A 19,647-nucleotide genomic window follows, 5' to 3' on the forward strand; every position below is an offset into this window, starting at 1 on the left:
ACCTCATCTATGCACCACTTCAATATCTCTGACAACGAGCTCTAATAGGTTGTTTGACATGAGCCACCTTTCACAAAAAAGTCATCATTCCCCCATGTCAGTTTGTATCTTTCCAAGAGCACATTTACACTGTCCTTAATGTATTCTTGAAATCTTCCCACTACTGACATTTACCTCGCTGGTCTGTTGTTACTTGGTTTTTCACCTTGCTCCTTTTTGAATAAAGGTGTAACATTTGCTACCTTCCAGACCTCTTGTACTGTCCCTCAATCCAGTGAACTTTAGAAGGTTATAATGAATGCATTCCCAATTTATTTGCCTCCTATTTTTAATACTCAATTCGAAGCTGGGTCTGGCGGTTTGTGTGGTTTCATCATTTCGTCCCATTACAATGTTTCTGCTTTAAATTAATCACTTAAATTTCTTCCCTTCATTAATCTTTAGTTTTCCCTAAACCCTCTTGCATTATATCTTCCTTCTGCAATGTGAAGACTGGCAATATCTGTTTAGCATGCATGCCAGGTTCCTCATCCACTGCTACTGTTGTATATAAATCTCTCTTAATATATCGTCGGGTTTGGTTGATGCAGATCATAAACTTAACGGCCCGGAATTTATGGTCGGGATGATGGCGAACCGGCAGCGTTGAATGGTGTATGCACAGGCACATGCGGAAGTCCTGAAGTTGCGGTCTGTCATTGACTGCTCTGAAACGGACACTCTCTCCATCAGCCCCCCCGCCCCACCCCCAGAGCCGACAATTGTGTAATCAGCCAAATCATTGAAACTGACACAAGCTTCAGCTCTTAAGTGTATCCCCACTAAAAGTTAGACCCCAAAGGGATTAGGTGTAACTGGGGTTTTAACACCGTTATTGCTGCTAAACAAATGTTAAGGGCCTGGAAAACGAATTTAAATTTTGTGCAGTGTGAAATTTGTCCATTTGAAACTTAAAAATGTTAACTTTTTTTTAAAAAGTTCGTCCATCTTTATTTCAGGTTTGCCTTTTTCCCATGTGAGGTCCCCAATCTTTGTTTTGCCCTCTATCATTTTTTTAAAATTAGAATTTTAAGAGCTTACTCACTTCCGTGTTCGCTGCCTGTCAGAATTCTGCCTTTTGATTGGCTACTTCGACAGCTTGTTGACGTCTCCGCTTTTGGCACAAGGGGCTCCCTATTAACTTCTGTTGATTTGAATTAAAGGTGGGAAAACCTTAAGTTCTCGACATAGGAATCGCGAGATCCTTGTGCGACGCGTACTTCGGGGCCAGCAGCGAATGCCTTCACTTCGCTGCTGAACGCAAATTCCGGGCCATAATTTTCTTGATTTATTGCTTCAGGTATTGATGAGGGTGGGGCTTATTTAACCTACACAATCATTGATCTCGAATGTTTGATCACTATCCTTGCATAGTTGAGAGATAATCAAACACGACATATTATTTAATTCTATATGGTTTTATGAAGAATTGCATCTTTTTCCGATTTCCATTCATAGGTGTTTGCATAGCCTGTCCAGATCGGTACAACAGCTCCGGACAAGTTTTCAGGATCATACAGTGTGGAAACCACTAATGAAGGTAGGTAATGGCATGCATTTTAAGGAGTTTTAATTATATTGACATTTCGGAATAAAGCTTAAATATTTTGCGTCTCAATAGAGCTCCAACTGTTAGGAAATGAATTTGTTTGATGTCACTAATTTGAGAAGTGTGATGTAGACATGGGAATTAAGTACTTTATTTATGTAATACCACTCTGCCAATAAAGGTCACTGGTGCACTGAGTAAATCACTTGCAGAATTCAATGGAGGACCTGCCAAGTGCACTACTGACAACTGATGGTTTTAACAAGTTTGTACTTCTGAATAAACAATGGCATATAAATGATGGATCGGAGTTAAAAAAAACTTGTCTGTAATATCTAAGGAGATAATGGCAGCACTCAACTGTATTGTATTAGAAAGACATGCTTTTGAATGAAAAGGCAGCAAGTTTGGAGTAGCAAGTTGGAACTTCTGAAGTCCGCATTGTTGGAATGCAAAATTTCAGACTAGCAAATTGTAAATAAAATTTGTGAAAGAGGTACAGATCAGCCTTGATCTAATTGAATGGTGGAAAAGACTTGATGGGCTGAGTGGCCTACTCTTGTTGCTATGTAACTATCATTGAATTTCATAGATATCAGAGGAATCATAGAATAGTATAGCACAGAAGGAGGCCATTTGGTCCATCGAGTCTGCACCAGCTCTTTAGAAGAGCAATCTAGTTAGTCCCACTCTTTCCCCATATCCCTGCAATTTTTTTCTCCTTCAAGTATTTATCCAATTCCTTTTTAAAGACTACCATTGAATCTGCATTCACCACCCTGTCGGGCAGTGCATTCCAAATCCTAACCACTCGTTGCGTAATTTTTTTTTTCTTAATTTTGCCTCTGGTTCTTTTGCCAATCACCTTAAATCTGTGCCCTCTTGTTATTGATCCTTCAGCCACTGGAAACTGTTTCTCTTTATTTACTCTATCTAAACCCTTCCAAAATGTTAAGCTTGTTGGAGTCAACAGAAATCAACAGGCTGAGACTTTTCTTTAAGCAAAAACAAAATGTGTCTTACTTTAATCAATCTCCACGAGGTCTGAAGGCTCAGCCCCGTGCAGGGGCTATGATATCATCACGCAACCGACGTCATGACGTCATCACGTTCCCGATGCTCTTAAAGGGACCCTGCACCAATAACCCAACCCAGCATGTACATATCACAACATTGCTATACAAGGTGAATTATGTTTAGGTACATATAACAGCATTGGCTATACATTGTGTTATTGTCCCTATGTGATCTCCGCCACATACGTCCCCCCAAGATTCACTAGTACTGGCAATGTCAGTCGTGGGGGGGGGGGCGGATCATACGGTTGGAACGGCGCCTCAATTCCGGGGTGGGGACCGGGGGGGTTCGTCGGAGGGACCTCGGGCGCTCGGTGGTGGATTGAGGGTGTGGAAACCGGAGGTCGGCCCCGTCTCGGGGGCTGTGCCAACTCAACGGGTCGGTCCAGATCCAGGTGGGCCGGCTGAAGACGGTCCATGGAAATGCAGTCCGGCTTACCGCCGACATCCACGACGAAGGTCTTGTCCCTGGTTTCCAGGACGCGGAATGGTCCATCGTAGGGTGGCTGTAGAGGTCCCCGGTGGGCGTCGTGGCGGACGAAAACGTACTCTGCCGCACGAAGGTCGAGCGGCATGTGGGACTGCGGGAGGCCGCGCTGCGACGTGGGCACCGGAGCGAAAACCTTGGCGTTGTCCAGACGGACGGGCCGTGGACCAAGGCTCCGTTGTGTTGGGGACGAAATCCCCGGGAACCCGTAGTGGCTGGCCATAGACGAGCTCGGCGGACGAGGACTGGAGGTCCTCTTTGGGAGCGGTCCTGAGTCCCAGCATGACCCACGGGAGTCTGTCGGTCCAGCCATCGTCCCGGAGGCTGGCCCGGAGCGCGGCCTTCATGGAGTGATGAAACCGTTCGCACAGCCCGTTAGCCTGAGGGTGGTATGCTGTGGTGCGGTGGAGTCTCAACCCGAGGCCTCTGGCGACAGTGTTCCAGAGCTCCGACGTGAACTGGGGCCCCCGGTCGGAGGAAATGTCAGATGGGGCGTCCAACCGGGCGACCCAAGTGCTGATGAACGCCCGAGCCACATCGGCGGCCGTCGTTGAAGACAGCAGGACGGCTTCCGGCCATCGGGTGGTTCTGTCGACCATTGTGAGGAGGTGGGTGAACCCGCGGGAGGGCGGCAGGGACCCCACCAGGTCCACGTTAACGTGGTCAAACCGCCTCTTGGGCACCGCGAAAGGCGCCAACGGGCCTTAGTATGGCGATGTACTTTCGAGCGTTGGCATACCACGCAGGTGCTGGCCCAGTCGCGAACGTCTTTCCTGAGCCCATGCCAGACGAACTTGGCCGCCACCAGCTTCTGTGACGGCTTCCTGCCCGGGTGGGAAAGATTATGGACGGCGTCGAAAACTTGCCGTCTCCACCCTTCGGGCACGACAGGACGTGGCTGCCTAACGGAGACGTCCCACAGGAGTGTGGTGCCGGCAGCGTTGAACGCGATGTCTGCTAGTAGAAGGCCTGTGACCGCCGTCTTGTAGGCCTGGACGCCTGGGTCGGAGGCCTGGTCGGCCGCCATGCGGGTCGAGTCGCTGCCGAGGTGCACGGCGCTGGCGACGGGGTTGTCTTTCCCAGCCACATGCTGGATGTCCATTGTAAACTCCAAAATGAAGGCCAACTGGCGTTGCTGACGGGCTGACCACTGCTTGGAGGCTTTGGCCATGGCGAAGGTCAACGGCTTGTGATCCACGAACGCCGTGAACAGGCGGGCCTCCAGCAGGAAACGGAAGTGTCGGGCGGCGAGGTAGAGGCCGAGAAGCTCGCGATCAAAGGTGCTGTACTTCCGCTCGTTGGGTCGGAGCTGCCGGCTGAAGGTGGCGAGCGGCTGCCAGGCGCCGTTGACCCACTGTTCATGGACGGCGCCGACCGCATAGTCTGAGGCGTCGGTGGTGAGAGCGATCAGCGCATCGGGCAACGGATGCGCCAGCATGGTCGCGTTAGCCAGGGCCCTTTTCGTGTCTGTGAAAGAATTGGCCATTTCATCAGACCAGTTGACGGCGAGTTTGTCGGGCTTGCCTTTAAGGGCCTCGTAAAGGGGCCGCAGAAGCTGGGCTGCTCGGGGGACGAAACGATGGTAAAAGTTCACCATGCCCAAAAACTCCTGCAGGGCCTTCACGGTGAGAGGTTGCGGGAAGTCCATCACTGCCTCCACTTTCGATGGGAGTGGCACCGCCCCGTCCTTCGTGATGCGGTGCCTGAGAAAGTCGATTGAGGACAGCCCGAACTGGCACTTGGCCGGGTTGACGATTAGGCCGTGTTGGCTGAGTCGTTCGAAAAGAGTCCAGAGGTGGGACACACATGTTCCGTCCTGGAGGCGCTGGCGATGAGGATGTCGTCCAGGTATACGAACAGGTACGTCAGATCCCGTAACACGGTGTCCATCAGGCGTTGAAAAGCCTGTGCGGCGTTTTTGAGGCCGAATGGCATGCGGAGAAATTCGAATAGCCCGAACGGGGTGATCACCGCGGTTTTCGGGTCGTCCTTGCGGCCGGACAGGGACCTGGTGATAACCCCGGACGAGGACCACTTTCCCGGCCAGGCGGGCGGAAAAGTCCTGGATGTGTGGAATCGGATAGCGGTCGGGGGTCGTTGAGGCGTCGGTCGTCTCTGCACGGGCGCCATCCGCCGCCTGGTTTCGGGGCGATGTGGGGGGCGAAGCCCACGGACTGTTCGACCGGCGGATGATGCCGAGGCACTCCATGGTGTCGAACTCGGCTTTGGCGATAGCGAGCTTCCCCGGGTCAAGGTGTTGAGCGCAGGTGTAGACGGGCGGACCGGTGGTCGAAATGTGGTGTTCTACCCCATGTTTAGTGGCGGCAGAGGAGAACGTGGGTTTCGTGAGGTCCGGGAACTGGGCGAGGAGGCGGGAAAACTCGTCGGAGGCCGAGAGTACGCTGGACAACTCTGTCTTGCTGGACCCGCTGAGGGAACACTGGAGCGAGCTGAAGGTTTCCGCGTTGCTGAGACGTCTGTTCTTGACGTCCACCAAAAGGCCATTGGCGCAGAGGAGGTCAGCGCCGAGAAGGGGGGTGGACACTTTTGCTGTGACAAAGTCCCAGGTGAACCGTTGCCCGCCAAAACAAAGCGCCACGTTCCGTTTCCCGAAGGTGCGGATGGAACTGCCGTTGGCGGCTTCGAGGACGGGGCCGTGGTTTCCCCCCTTGAATGTCTATGGTGGACGCGGGCAGGACGCTCACCTGGGCGCCCGTGTCGCAAAGGAAACGACGTCCGGAGTCGGTGTCTATAATAAACAACAAACTGCCTGAACAGCCGACAGCCATAGCAGCCGACGAGTGGTCTTTAGTTTGCTTCGACGCGGGTAAACTGCACGGGGGCTGGCACTTACTGGCTTTGGGGCTGAACGGCGCATGGTAAAAGCAGTGGCTTGAGGGTTGCTGCCGTTGGGCTGTATCAGTGGGGGCAGGGCTCCGCGTGGCCGCGCAGTACTGTTGCCCGGCGGAGAAAAATTTGTCGACCTCCTTGGCCAGGTCGCAGAAATCGGTAGTGGAAGAGTTGGCTAACGCCGACCGTACCTGACCTGGCAGCTGTTGGGGGAACAGTTCCTTGAAGAGGAAACACGGCGTGTGTGTGCCCAGGAGGGCCAGTATGTGGTCCATCAGCTCCGAGGGCTTGGACTCGCCAAGCCCGGGTAGAGAGAGAAGCCGGCGTGCGCGTTCGGGTTCGTTGAGTCCGAAAGTTCGTAAGAGGTGCGCCTTCAGCGTTTTGTATTTGTTGAGCTCTGGGGGGTTTTCGAGCAGGTTCACGACTCTGGCCGCGGTGGAGCTGCCGAGAGCAGAGACGACGTAGTAGTACCTCGTGTCGTCCGCGGTGATGTCCCGGATCGCAAATTGAGCCTCGGCTTGGGCGAACCAAGCGGCAGCCTGTTGTTCCCAAAACTCGGGTAATTTAACGGAAACGGCGTTCGCCGCCATTTCAGATGAGGTCTTTGGAATCGTCCAAAAGAGCAGCGGGGTCACCAATGTTGGGGTCGATAGAAATCAACAGGCTGAGACATTTCTTTAAGCAAAAACAAAACGTGTCTTACTTTAATCAATCTCCACGGGGTCTGAAGGCTCAGCCCCGTGCAGGGGCTATGACGTCATCATGCAACTGATGTCATGACGTCATCACGTTCCCGACAATCTTAAAGGGACCCTGCACCAATAACCCAACCCAGCATGTACATATCACAACATTGCTATACAAGGTGAATTATGTTTAGATACATATAACAGCATTGGCTATACATTGTGTTATTGACCCTATGTGGTCTCCACCACAAGCTCCTCTATCAAATCTCCTTTTGTCCTTCTGTGCTCCAAGGAGAACAACCCCAGCTTCTCCAGTCTATCCACATAACTGGAATCCCTTATCCCTGGAACCATTCTAATAAATCTCTTCTGTACCCTCTCCAAAGCCTTCACGTCCTTCCTAAAGTGTGCTGCTCAGAACTGGACACAGTACTCCAGCTGTGGCCAAACTAATGTTTTAAACAGGTTTAGCATAACTTCCTGGCTTTTGTACTCTATGGGGGGAATTTTGCTGGCGCTCGGGGCGGGTTTGGAGGCTGGACTGCTGGCAGAATTTCAAAGATTGACAGCGGGTCCTGAATCCGCTGTCAACCCACCTCCATACAATTTCCCCAAGTGTCGGGTCCCCGATTTGCGTAGGGACCCGACACCTAGTGGCGGGAAGAGGATTATAGGCATTTAACTGCCTGTTAACGGGTAGTTAACAGGCAGTTAAGAGGCTGTTTTCAATTTTGCCAGGTCGACTGCGGGCTTCCTGACGTCCGTACACCGCGCCAGGGTAAGTGGCATGCTGTGTGTCTACTGTAATGTTTCTTCATTGACAGCTGCAGAAGTGGTGTGAAGGATCCAATGGTACACTGGAGTTTCAGAGGTAAGACAATGTTGGGAAAATCATTTTTAATGTATTTAAACTTTTTTGTAGGTACTGTAATAAGGTTTGAAGTGTTTGTGTAGTCCCACTTCATTGGGAGAACCTCGCTCACCAGTGACAGATCGCTTCTGTAACCTCACCTGCAGCTGCCATCTGTTTTATCCTAAGGAGAGAGTCTCTGGAGAGCCTGCGTGCAAGGGCTCACCTTTGTGCAGTGTTTGCAGCACCTCAATGCTGTCAAACACTGAAAAATCATGTAAAAAAAAATGAGCGTGTCCCCTTTAAGAAAACTGCCAGATCCCCCCCCCCTCAATTTGCTCAATTAGACCTCCTCCAGTTATTCTAGATTGCTTCTTGTCTTTCTCCATAACTAATCTAAACCTTACGATACTATGATCACTATTCCTGAGATGCTCCCTGACTGACCATCTCCACTTGACCCACCTCATTCCCCAGGACCAGGTCCAGCAATGCCTCCTTCCTTGTTGGACAGGAACCATACTGATCAAGAAAATTCTCCTGAACATACTTCAGAAATTCCTCCCCTTCTCTGTCCTTAACACAATCACTGCCCCATTCAACATTGGGGTAGTTGAAGTCTCCAGTTATCACTACTCTAAAGTTCTTGTATGCCTGTCATTTCTTTGCAAATCTGCTCCTCTATCTCCTTCCCAATATTTGGTGGCCTATAAAATACACCAAGTAGCATAATAGCTCCTTTATTGTTTCTTGACTCCAACTGAATAGATTCTGTCTTTGACCCTTAAGGACATTCTCTCTTTTTAGCACTATTATTTTCCTTAATCAAAACTGCTACCCCATCTTTTTTTATCCTTCTCTCTCTTTCCTGAATATCTTGCACCCAGGAATATTAAGCATCCAATCCTCCCTTTTTTGAGCCTGTTCTCAGCACTACATCATATTCCCATGTGGTTATTTGCACCTGCAGCTCACCAACCTTATTAATCACACTTCATGCATTTATACACATGCACTCCAAACCGAACTTGGAGCTCTTTGTATTTTTTATGATCCCACCTAATACTGTATTATGTCTAACTCTGACTGTCTCTTCCAGTCCTCTGCACCTTGTTTCTACTTTTTAATACTACATCCTGGTGCCCCTCCCCCTCAGCAATAGTTAACCTGCCCGTGAGGATATTGGTCCCAGCTCATTCAGGTGCAACCCGTCCACCTTGAACAGGTCCCTCCTGTCACAGAACTGGTCCAATATCCCAGGAATCTGAAGCCCTCCCTCCTGCACCATGTCTCTAGCCATGCATTAACTTGCCATATCCTCCTATTTCTACTCTCACTAGCACGTGGCACTGGGACTAATCCAGAGATTACTACTTTTTGAGGTCCTGCTTTTTAACTTCCTTCCTCGTTTCTTAAACTTTGACTGCAGGACCTCAACCCGTTTCCTCCCTGTCATTGGTTCCGACATGGACCAAGACTTCTGGCTCTTCCCCTTCCCCCGCAGAATATTCTGCACCCTCTCTGTGATGTCCCTAACCCTGGCACCAGGGAGGCAACATACCATACGGATTTATACTAATCTGTCTTTATAATCCTGCACAAACAAGTAAAATAAACTTTCGCCCTCATTGCCATTCAATGTACACAGCCACACTCTAGCTGTCATGCTTATATTCTTGGAGGATAGAAATGTATTTTTGTAAGTTGTTATTGGCCCAGTAATTCCGTTCCAAACGCGTGAGTACAGTCGGGGTACTCACGCGTCTGGCCGGAGGAAATGCCGGTTTTCAGCATGCACAGCGCATGCGGAGAAAACCGGCATTTCCAGTCCTCCGAACGAAGGGGTTCAGAGGCACAGCGCGTGCGACTGCACAGGCAGCGCTTGCGCAGTGAACTTCGTCAATTTCATTCATGGATTCAGTGAGGGTAAGTCCTTACAAGTTACACTTGGGAAAAAAAGCATGTGTAAAGTTGCTCCAGAGGCTGCGGAGGAAGATATATTTTATCGTGGAGCTTCTGAAAGGCAATATTTTTGTTTGGGAAAGGGAGGAAAGTTATTTTAAGAAATGCTGAGGTAAGTTTTAAAGTTTAAATTTTTTTTTTTTTAAAAACGGGTTTTCAGTACTGTAGGTAAAAGGAGCAATTGTGGCTGTGTGAATTGAATGTGAAAATGAGTGTTCTAAAATGAGTAATGTAACATTTCCAACACTTTTAAGAAAGAAACTTTTCATCAGTAATAAGTAATTATGTATGTATGTCTGCATATATTCCTTTACGTATATGTATGTATGTTTTATATTCCTTTACTTATGTGTATGAATGTATGTTTTTAATTATGATTTTCCAATAAGTTACTTTCTCTGAAAGTCATAATTAAATACATACATTCATACACATAAGTAAAGGAATATATACATACACGCAAAGGAATATATACAGACATACATACATAATAACTTAAAAGAATATATTACTGATGAAAAGCTTCTTTCTTAAAAATGTTGGAGTCATTTTTACATTTAATAAACACAGCAAATTCAATTCACATAGCCACAATTGATCCTTCTACCTACAGTACTGAAAACCCGTTTTAAAAAACAAAAATAAACTTTAAAACTTACCTCAGCATTTCTTAAAATAACTTTCCTCCCTTTCCCAAACAAAAATATTGCCTTTCAGAAACTCCACGATAAAAAAATATCTTCCTCCGCAGCCTCTGGAGCAATTGTACTCATGCTTTTTTCATGTGTAAGTTGTAAGGACTTAACCTCACTGAAAGCATGAATGAAACCGTCGAATTTTACTGCGCACGTGCTGCCTGTACAGTCGCACGCGTTCTGCCTCTGAACCCCTTCGTTCAGAGGACAGGAAATGCCGGTTTTCCCCGCATGCGCTGTGCATGCTGAAAACCGGCATTTCCTCCGGCCAGACGCGTGAGTACCCCGACCGTACTTGCGCGTTTGGAAGGGAATTACTGGGCCAACATTTTACATGTCAATAAAATGAAAAATTTAACAATTGCACGATTTGCCCCCTCGCATCTGCGACTGAGGGTCCAAGGAGGTGCATTGCGCAAGAGGTCATCGTCGTACGTATCCTCACACTGTTCCCTTTCGGGAACTGTATGAAGTGGTGGAAGGATTTCTGGCCACGTTAACACTCCTTCCGTGACCATAACCATCTTCATACCAGCCATTAGGGTGGTTAGTCCTATGGCGCGAGGGTTTTACGGGCTCCCACAACCCATCCGAGGGGGGGGGGGGGGGGCACCCACACCCGCGGACGCAAGTATCCCGCTGGATGTCCACCCAGAATTTATAGTTGGAGCTCCGACTCCACTTGCCGGGACTGGCTGGAGCGGGGTTCGAAACCCTACTCCTTCTGGCCCAGCGGCGGGGATGCTTACCGCTACGCAAAAGGCCCACTCCGTGCAAAAGATGACACCCTTACGTTTCCTGCACCTTTTCCCTCCCCGTGACTGGAGCCCTATGCTGCCACTTGAAAGACCAAGCTATCATCTGTCCTTTTTGCGGCGCCTTGGACTTCTCATTGCCAATGATGAGCAGGCGCTGCACCTCCACCTCATTGAGGAGATTGCTGAGGTCATCATCAGTTCAATTGTGAGTTCTTTTAATGCCGTGAATTGTGCTCATTCCAGCCATTTCACGTTGCTAATCTGAGTGGGCCTTTGGCGTAGCGGTAGCATCCCCGCCGCTGGGCCACACGGCATAGGGTTTCTAACCCTGCTCCAGACAGTCCCGGCAAGTGGAGTCGGAGCTCCGGCTCTAAATTCTGGGTAGACATCCAGTGGGATATTTGCGTCCGTGGATGTGGGTGGCCCCCCCTCGTATAGGTTGTGGGAGCCCGTAAAACCCTCCCGCCATAGGACTAACCACCCTAATGGCTGGTACAAAGATGGTTACGGTCACGGAAGGAGCGTTAATCACGGCCAGAAATCCTTCCACCACTTCATACTGTTCCCCAAAGGGAACAGTGTGAAGACACGTACGACGACGACGTTGCTAATTAAATAAATGGAATGAAAAAAATGCTTTCAGGGCTTTTAAAAGTCCTGAAATCGCTTTAATTCTGTTTAAAACTACTTCAGATTCTTCAAAATAATTTAAACGTTTTTAAAAGTTTATAAAAGTTACCAAAAGCTTCTTAAAAATACAAAAAACCTATTGAAAATGCTGCTCTACATGTAAAAATGCTTTGCAGCTTGTGAGAAGCATTGAGGGCGTGTCCTTTTAAAATGAGACCTCAAGGGGCGTGTCTCACTTGCACAGCGCGCTCCAGGCTTCGCGCTGGCTGCACTCCTGGGCGGCGTGACGTCAGACGCTGCCCGGGAGTCAACATTTTAAAACAGCAATTCCAGGCGTCCCTGAAGCTCAACGGCCGGCGTGTCGGGTAAGTGCAGATCGGGGGCTTGCACGGGCGGCAAGCCCCCGACCCGAATTACCGGCCCATGGTGTTTATTTTTTATTTTTCCTCCCTCGGGAACAGTTTCCTTCTGCCCACCCTCCTTCAACTGCAAGGGTGGGTCAGAAAGTATTGTGATTGCTTTACAACTAGTGTTGCTCAATGTTTATCTAAATTTATAGACTAAATTAGAGTCTCTTTGATTGTTTCCCAGTTCAGTATCTGCCCCTTTTTGCAAGGCACATGTGAATTGCAACCACAGTGAAATGAGCTCGGAGTTAGTCATTCAATATAGTGCATGCTGCAAATTTCCTCTTACCTGTAAAGTTGAGCTCTAGCGCACATTAAACACATGGAAATTGAACTTAATATTGAACATGCCTGCAGGGTGATGTGTCCTATGGAAACATTATCTTCTATGGCAAAAGTAAGGTACATCGCAGGAGATGCAAGGGATTTTGCTGGAAAATAGTTTCATGGAGGAAGAGGGAGAGATTATTAAATTTCATTGCACCTGAAAGTGGGTTTGAAATAATGAAAAGTTAACTGCTCTGAAAGCTGCAAAATAATAACTTAGCTGACCTGTCAGCAATTGTTATAGTGGATATTTGGCTTGGTCCTTTACTTTAAAGCACAGTACTGAATCTTTCTGACTGCTCCAGATTGGTAACCATTACTCAGCAGGATGCTAACCTATGCAAAAGCAAAATACTGCGGATGCTGGAAATCGGAAATAAAACCAGAAAATGCTGGAAATACTCAGCAGCTCAGGCAGCATCTGTGGAGAGAGAAAGAGTTAAAGTTTCAGGTCGATGACCCTTCGTCAGAACTGGAAAAAGCTGCAGATGGAACAAGTTTTTAAGCAAGTGCAGGGGCTGGGAAGGGGGGGAGGAGCAGAAACAACAAAAGGGAAGGTCTGTGATAGGATGGAAGGCAGGAGAGATTAAGAGACAAAAGAAATGATGGTGCAAGGCAAAAGGAGATGAAGTGTAAATGGCACTGGCAGAATGAAAGACAGCTGCCATGTGAGAGAGAGAAAAAGAATAAATGGAAAAAAAGATAGGGGCAGAGGTTATGGTCTGAAATAGTTGAAGGCACTTTAGCAGAATGTTGAGTCCAGAAGGCTGTAGTGCCATTTACACTTCATCTAGCGCCATCTTTTGTTTCTTAACTTGTCCCGTTACCATCTCCTTTTGTGAGTGCGAGTCATCAAAGAGTGCTCTGAGTTTGGGTAAGTGTGAGAGTTCTTTAATTGTTATTTCTCTTTAAATCATTCTTGATAAGATTATTTAAGCAGTTTAAGTAAAGGGGAAAAGTTAAATATTTGGGATTCTGTTTAAGAAGAGTAAAACAAGGTTACACTGCAGTAGGAGTAAATTGGCACAGCAGGCAGTGGAAACCAGTTTTCTAACCAATCAGCAGGGGTGACTCATTTGGCTGTAAACAAACAAACAGTATAAAAAGACCAGTCCTAGTGCGAGCAAGCACTGAGTGCGAGTCATCAAAGAGTGCTGTGAGTTTGGGTAAGTGAGTTAGGGTACGTGGGGTGTTGGGTGCTCTTTTCAAACTTTAACGCTGTGGGTTGTAGTTAATAAGGCCTTTCTGGTGCAGAGTGACTGTTGGTAAACCATTTAACTGGTGAAACTAGAGGGATTGATTTAATTTAAATCCAATTAATTAAAGGGGATACTAGCATCTAAAATCGGGCAGAGGGTGTCCATAACTAACAATAAAAAATTTAATTAATTACATAGAATGGAGCAGGTGATGTGTTACTGTTGCGAGATGTGGGAGCCGGTGAGCCCCATTGAGGCTCACGGTGATTACGTCTGTGACAAGTGTCTGCTGCTACAGGAACTCCAGCTCCGTGTTGATGAGCTGGAGTCTGAGCTTCAGACACTGCGACACATCAGGGAGGGGGAGAAGTACCTGGACTCTGTATCAGGAGGTGGTCACACCTATGAAGTTAATTAATTCAGATGTAGCCCATGGTCAGGGACAGGACGGTGTGACTACGAGTGAGGCAGGTACGGGGATCCAGGAGGTAGAGCTGGAGGAGCCGCAGCCCTTGCTCTTGAATAGAAATGTTGTAGTGGTAGGGGATAGTATTATTAGGGGGATAGATAGAGTTCTCTGCAGCCGAGAGCGAGAGTCCCGAAGGCTGTGTTGCCTACCCGGTGCCAGGGTTAAGGACACCTCCTCTGGGCTGGAAAGAAACTTGCAGTGGGAGGGGGTGGATCCAGTTGTCGTGGTCCATGTTGGTACAAACGACGTAGATAGGACTAGGAAGCCGGTTCTGTTAAAGGAGTATGAGCAGCTAGGGGTCAAATTAAAAAACAGAACCTCAAGGGTAATAATCTCTGGATTATTACCTGAGCTGCGAGCGAGTTTGGCTAGGACAAATAAAATCAGAGAGTTAAATGCGTGGCTCAAAGACTGGTGTGGGAGAAATGGGTTTTGCTTCCTGGGACACTGGCACCAGTACTGGGGCAGGAGGGAGCTGTTCCGTTGGGACAGGCTTCACTTGGCCAGTGCTGGGACTAGAGTCCTGGCGGATCATATAACTAGGGCTGCAGAGAGGGCTTTAAACTAACTAGTGGGGGGGAGGTTCCTAGAGAGCAAATAATAAAAATGACAACAGAGAAGGTCATAGACTTAGGTAGCAGTGGGGAAATTAAAAACCAGAGCGTGTCAGGAAGGGGCAGAAGGTATGGAGTAAAAGGTAAAGTAATAAAAAGGGCAAAAGCAGGAACTAAGTGTCACAAAACATATTTGAAAGTTCTCTATCTGAATGCACGTAGCATTCGTAACAAAATAGCCAAGTTAATGGCACAAATAACTACATATGGGTATGATCTTGTGGCCATTACAGAAACATGGCTGCAGGGTGACAATGCCTGGGAATTAAACATACCAGGTTATTTAACGATCAGGAAGGACAGGCAGGAAGGAAGGGGAGGTGGGGTGGCTATGTTAATAAAGGAAGGAATCACTAATACAGAGAAATGACATTGGGTCAAAAGATCAGGATAATGAAACAGTTTGGGTGGAGGTAAGGAATAATAAGGGGCAAAAACACTAGTGGGCGTAATCTATAGGCCTCCGAACAGTTGCAACTCTGTTGGACGGAGTACCAATCAGGAAATAGTTGAGGCTTGTAATAAGGGAACATCTATAATTATGGGTGATTGTAACTATCATATTAATTGGACAAATCAAATTGGGCAGGGCTGCCTTGAGGATGAGTTCATTGAGTGTATTAGGGATGGGTTTCTTGAGCAGTATGTAACTGAACCGACCAGGGGGCAAGCAACCTTAGATCTGGTCCTGTGTAACGAGACAGGATTAATTAAAAATGTCCTAGTAAAGGATCCCCTTGGAATGAGTGACCATAACATGGTTGAATTCCATATTCAATTAGAGGGTGAGAAGGTTGGATCTCAAACAAGCGTGCTAAGCTTGAATACTATGAAGGTATGAGAGCGGAATTGAGTAGAGTGGATTGGGAAAATAGATTAAAGGGTAAGACGATACATGATCAGTGGTGTACATTTAAGGAGTTATTTTACAACTTCCAAAAAATATATATTCCACTGAGAAGAAAAGGGTGTAAAAGAAAAGACAGCCATCCGTGGCTAAGTAAAGAAATTAAGGATAGTATTTGACTAAAAACAAGGGCATATAATGTAGCCAAATCTAGTGGGAGGATAGAGGATTGGGAAAACTTTAAAAGACAGCAAAAAGTAACAAAAAGATTGATTAAGAAAGGGAAGATAGATTATGAAAGTAAATTAGCAAAAAATATAAAAACAGATAGTAAGAGTTTTTATAGTTATATAAAAGGAAAAAGGGTGGCTAAAGTAAATGTTGGTCCCTTAGAGGATGAGACCGGGAAATTAGTGGTGGGAAATATGGAGATGGCAAAAACACTGAATATTTTGTATCAGTCTTTACAGTAGAAGACACGAAGAATATCCCAACACTGGACAAACGGGGCTATGGGGGGGGGAGGAGCTAAACACGATCAAAATCACTAAGGAAGTGGTACTCGGTAAAATAATGGGACTCAAGGCGGATAAATCACCTGGACCTGATGGCTTACATCCTAGGGTCTTGAAGGAAGTGGCGGTAGGGATTGTGGATGCATTGGTAATTTTCCAAAACTCCCTGGACTCTGCAAAGGCCCCGGCAGACTGGAAAACTGCTAATGTAGCACCCTTATTTAAAAAGGGCAGTAGACAGAAGGCTGGAAACTATAGACCGGTTAGCCTGACATCTGTGGTAGGTAACATTTTGGAGTCCATTATTAAGGAGACAGTAACAGGACATTTGGATAATCATAATTTAATAGGACAAAGTCAGCATGGTTTTATGAAGGGGAAGTCGTGTTTGACAAATTTGCTGGAGTTCTTTGAGGAAGTAACATATAGGGTGGATAAAGGGGAACCAGTGGACGTAGTGTATTTAGACTTCCAAAAGGCATTTGACAAGGTGCCACACAAGATTATTGCTTAAGATAAAAAATCATGGGATTGGGGGTAATATTCTGGCATGGATAGAGGATTGGCTATCTAACAGAAGGCAGAGAGTTGGGATAAATGGTTCATTCTCAGACTGGCAATCAGTAACTAGTGGTGTTCCGCAGGGGTCAGTGCTGGGTCCCCAACTCTTTACAATCTATATTAACGATTTGGAGGAGGGGACCGAGTGTAACATATCAAAGTTTGCAGATGATACTAAGATGGGAGGGAAAGTAGTGAGTGAGGAGGACATAAAAAACCTGCAAGGGGACATAGACAGGCTAATTAAGTGGGCAGAGATTTGGCAGATGGAATACAATACTGGAAAGTGTGAGGTTATGCACTTTGGCAGGAAAAAATCGTAGAGCAAGTTATTATCTTAATGGCAAGAAACTGGAAAGTACTGAAGTACAAAGGGATCTGGGGGTCCTGGTGCACGAAACTCAAAAGGTTAGTATGCAGGTGCAGCAAGTGATCAAGAAGGCCAATGGAATGTTGGCTTTCATTGCTAGGGGGATAGAATATAAAAATAGGGAGGTATTGCTTCAGTTGTACAAGGTATTGGTGAGACCGCACCTGGAATACTGCGTACAGTTTTGGTGTCCATACTTAAGAAAGGACATACTTGCTCTCGAGTCAGTACAAAGAAGGTTCACTCGGTTAATCCCGGGGATGAGGGGATGGACATATGAGGAGAGGTTGAGTAGATTGGGACTCTACTCATTGGAGTTCAGAAGAATGAGAGGCGATCTTATTGAAACATATAAGATTGTGAAGGGGTTGGATCGGGTGGATGCGGGGAAGATGTTCCCGATGATGGGTGAAACTAGAACTAGGGGGCATAGTCTTAGAATAAGGGGCTGCTCTTTCAAAACTGAGATGAGGAGGAACTACTTCACTCAGAGGGTGGTAGGTCCATGGAATATGCTGCCCCAAAAAGCTGTAGAAGCTACATCATTACATAAATTTAAAACAGAAATAGACAGTTTCCTAGAAGTAAAGGGAATTAAGGGTTACGGGGAGCGGGCAGGAATTTGGACATGAGTCTAGGTTCGGATCGGACATGGCCCTGTGGGTAGCGGAGCGGGCCCAGGGGCCGTGTAGCCTGACCCTGCTCCTATTTCGTGTGTCTAATTCTGTTAGATTCAGGAGATGGTTCTGTGATAGTAGATTGGCGGTTAGGATCAGATCAGCCATGATCTTATTGAATGGCGGAGCAGGCTCGAGGGGCCGATTGGCCTACTCCTGCTCCTATTTCTTATGTTCTCTCTACACAGATGCTGCCTGACTTGCTGAGTATTTCCAGCATTTTCTGCTGATCGATGCCACTGCTATAGTACAAAAATGTCAGCCAAGCAACTTTTTTTCTGAACTGTTAATATTTCATTGTAAAATGTGAAATAACCTCGATTTGTGAATCAGAATAAGTTAGTTGGGACACTTTTTGCAGTGTGGCTGTGATTATAGTTCAGTCTTGCCAACTTTTGGATAAACCTTACAGTACACAAAAGACAGTGTGTCGGTACCACCGGTTGTCCCTTACTAACTATGTACATAATTCACTTTAACCTAACTGGTTTGTATGTAACTTACCTGTTTGGGCCGTTGCCCCTTTAACTTACCTGTTGGGCCGTTGCCCCTTTTAAGAGGCGACCTAACGCGTTGACGTCACGTGACGCACGCGCACCGGCCACGGGCCTGGCTCGGCCTTCCATGGCGGCCGCCGGCACAGCCCGGCCTACCGCGACTTCGGCCGCATCGGCCAGCCGACGTGAGCGTTGCGATCTCCCGCTCCCGCGGCAAGCGCCGGCCCAGCTCGGCCTCCCGCGCTCGCGGCTTCGGCCTCGCTGGCCTCAGTGCCGGGTAGACGCGTCGACGTATCGGCGCGGGTCACATGACCGCCCCAAGCGCGGGCGAACGCGCTAACATTACAACACGGTCACGTGACACCCGAAGCGCGGGAAGTCGCGACCGAGCGTGATGACGTCATCACGCTCTCCACAGGACTGCGGACTCGGTCCTCGTGGCGTCCCCGCTGGGGAAAGACCTACTTCAGTGCTCCCGCATCCAGCCGCCTTACCTGCTGTATTTCGTCTGTTCTTGTAAATAAACAACTTCTAGATTGTTCTCCTGAAGTTGAACTCGATTATTTAGTAGGCATTCGTCCAATACCTGCTGAGGTCAACCCGAATTCCTACAAAAGAATACATTTTAAGTGAAGCTACTCAAAGATGGACTTTATGAACATGGGATTACTAAGACTTTGCTGGAGGAGCTAGGAGAGCAGGGCCACTCATCACCTAACATGGGAATTTTTTGTATATCTTCCCTATCTCCTAGCAAAGGTTCTTCACCGGTCTGTGTAGGAAACAATGGTTATTTTTGTGTCCCCTAATTATTGGGCAGAATGCACAATGTTCAATTTTGTGCCCCCTAATTATTGAATCGAATGTTCAGTGGTTATTCTTATAGTCCTATTTGGCTTGTGGTGGTCCATAACCAGTGTCATTACTTCACAGTGAAACGGGAGGTCCAATCCTAACAGCGGGAGATGGCTATTTGTTTTTTTTACTGTTTGCAGAGCCAGGTCTGCCTTTGTTGGGCTATTAAGCGAGCCATTCTGTGTTTGAATTCACAATTTAATATCTTATGCCATGGCCTAGAAGATTTTGTGTATTTTCTTTTTTTAATCTATATATATATATATAAATAAAAGAGTGCGTCTGTGTCTGTCTGTCTGTGTCTGTCTGTCTGTGTGTCTGTCTGTCTGTGTGTCTGTCTGTGTCTGTCTGTCTGTGTCTCTGTCTGTCTGTGTCTGTGTGTCTGTCTGTGTGTCTGTCTGTGTGTCTGTCTGTGTGTCTGTCTGTGTGTCTGTCTGTGTGTCTGTCTGTGTGTCTGTCTGTGTGTCTGTCTGTGTGTCTGTCTGTGTGTCTGTCTGTGTCTGTCTGTGTGTCTGTCTGTGTGTCTGTCTGTGTGTCTGTCTGTGTGTCTGTCTGTGTCTGTCTGTGTGTCTGTCTGTGTGTGTGTCTGTGTGTCTGTGTGTCTGTCTGTGTGTCTGTCTGTGTGTCTGTCTGTGTGTCTGTCTGTGTGTCTGTCTGTGTGTCTGTCTGTGTGTCTGTCTGTGTGTCTGTCTGTGTGTCTGTCTGTGTCTGTCTGTGTGTCTGT

The 19,647-nt window shown here is 47.3% G+C and overlaps 1 protein-coding gene across 3 annotated transcripts in view; it reads left to right on the top strand.

The window, feature by feature from the left end:
• Positions 1-19,647, top strand: part of armc8 (armadillo repeat containing 8) — a 135,690-nt gene that overhangs the window by 65,997 nt on the left and 50,046 nt on the right. For all 3 annotated transcript variants that reach the window (XM_085985776.1, XM_085985775.1, XM_085985777.1), the window contains exon 14: positions 1,498-1,579. In XM_085985776.1, coding sequence (XP_085841902.1) covers positions 1,498-1,579 — 82 coding nt within the window. The remainder of the gene's footprint in view (positions 1-1,497; positions 1,580-19,647) is intronic.

This window comes from Somniosus microcephalus, chromosome 4 (assembly GCF_052327205.1).
Source record: "Somniosus microcephalus isolate GS21.2 chromosome 4, FLI_Smic_1.0, whole genome shotgun sequence".
Lineage (NCBI taxonomy): Eukaryota > Metazoa > Chordata > Chondrichthyes > Squaliformes > Somniosidae > Somniosus > Somniosus microcephalus.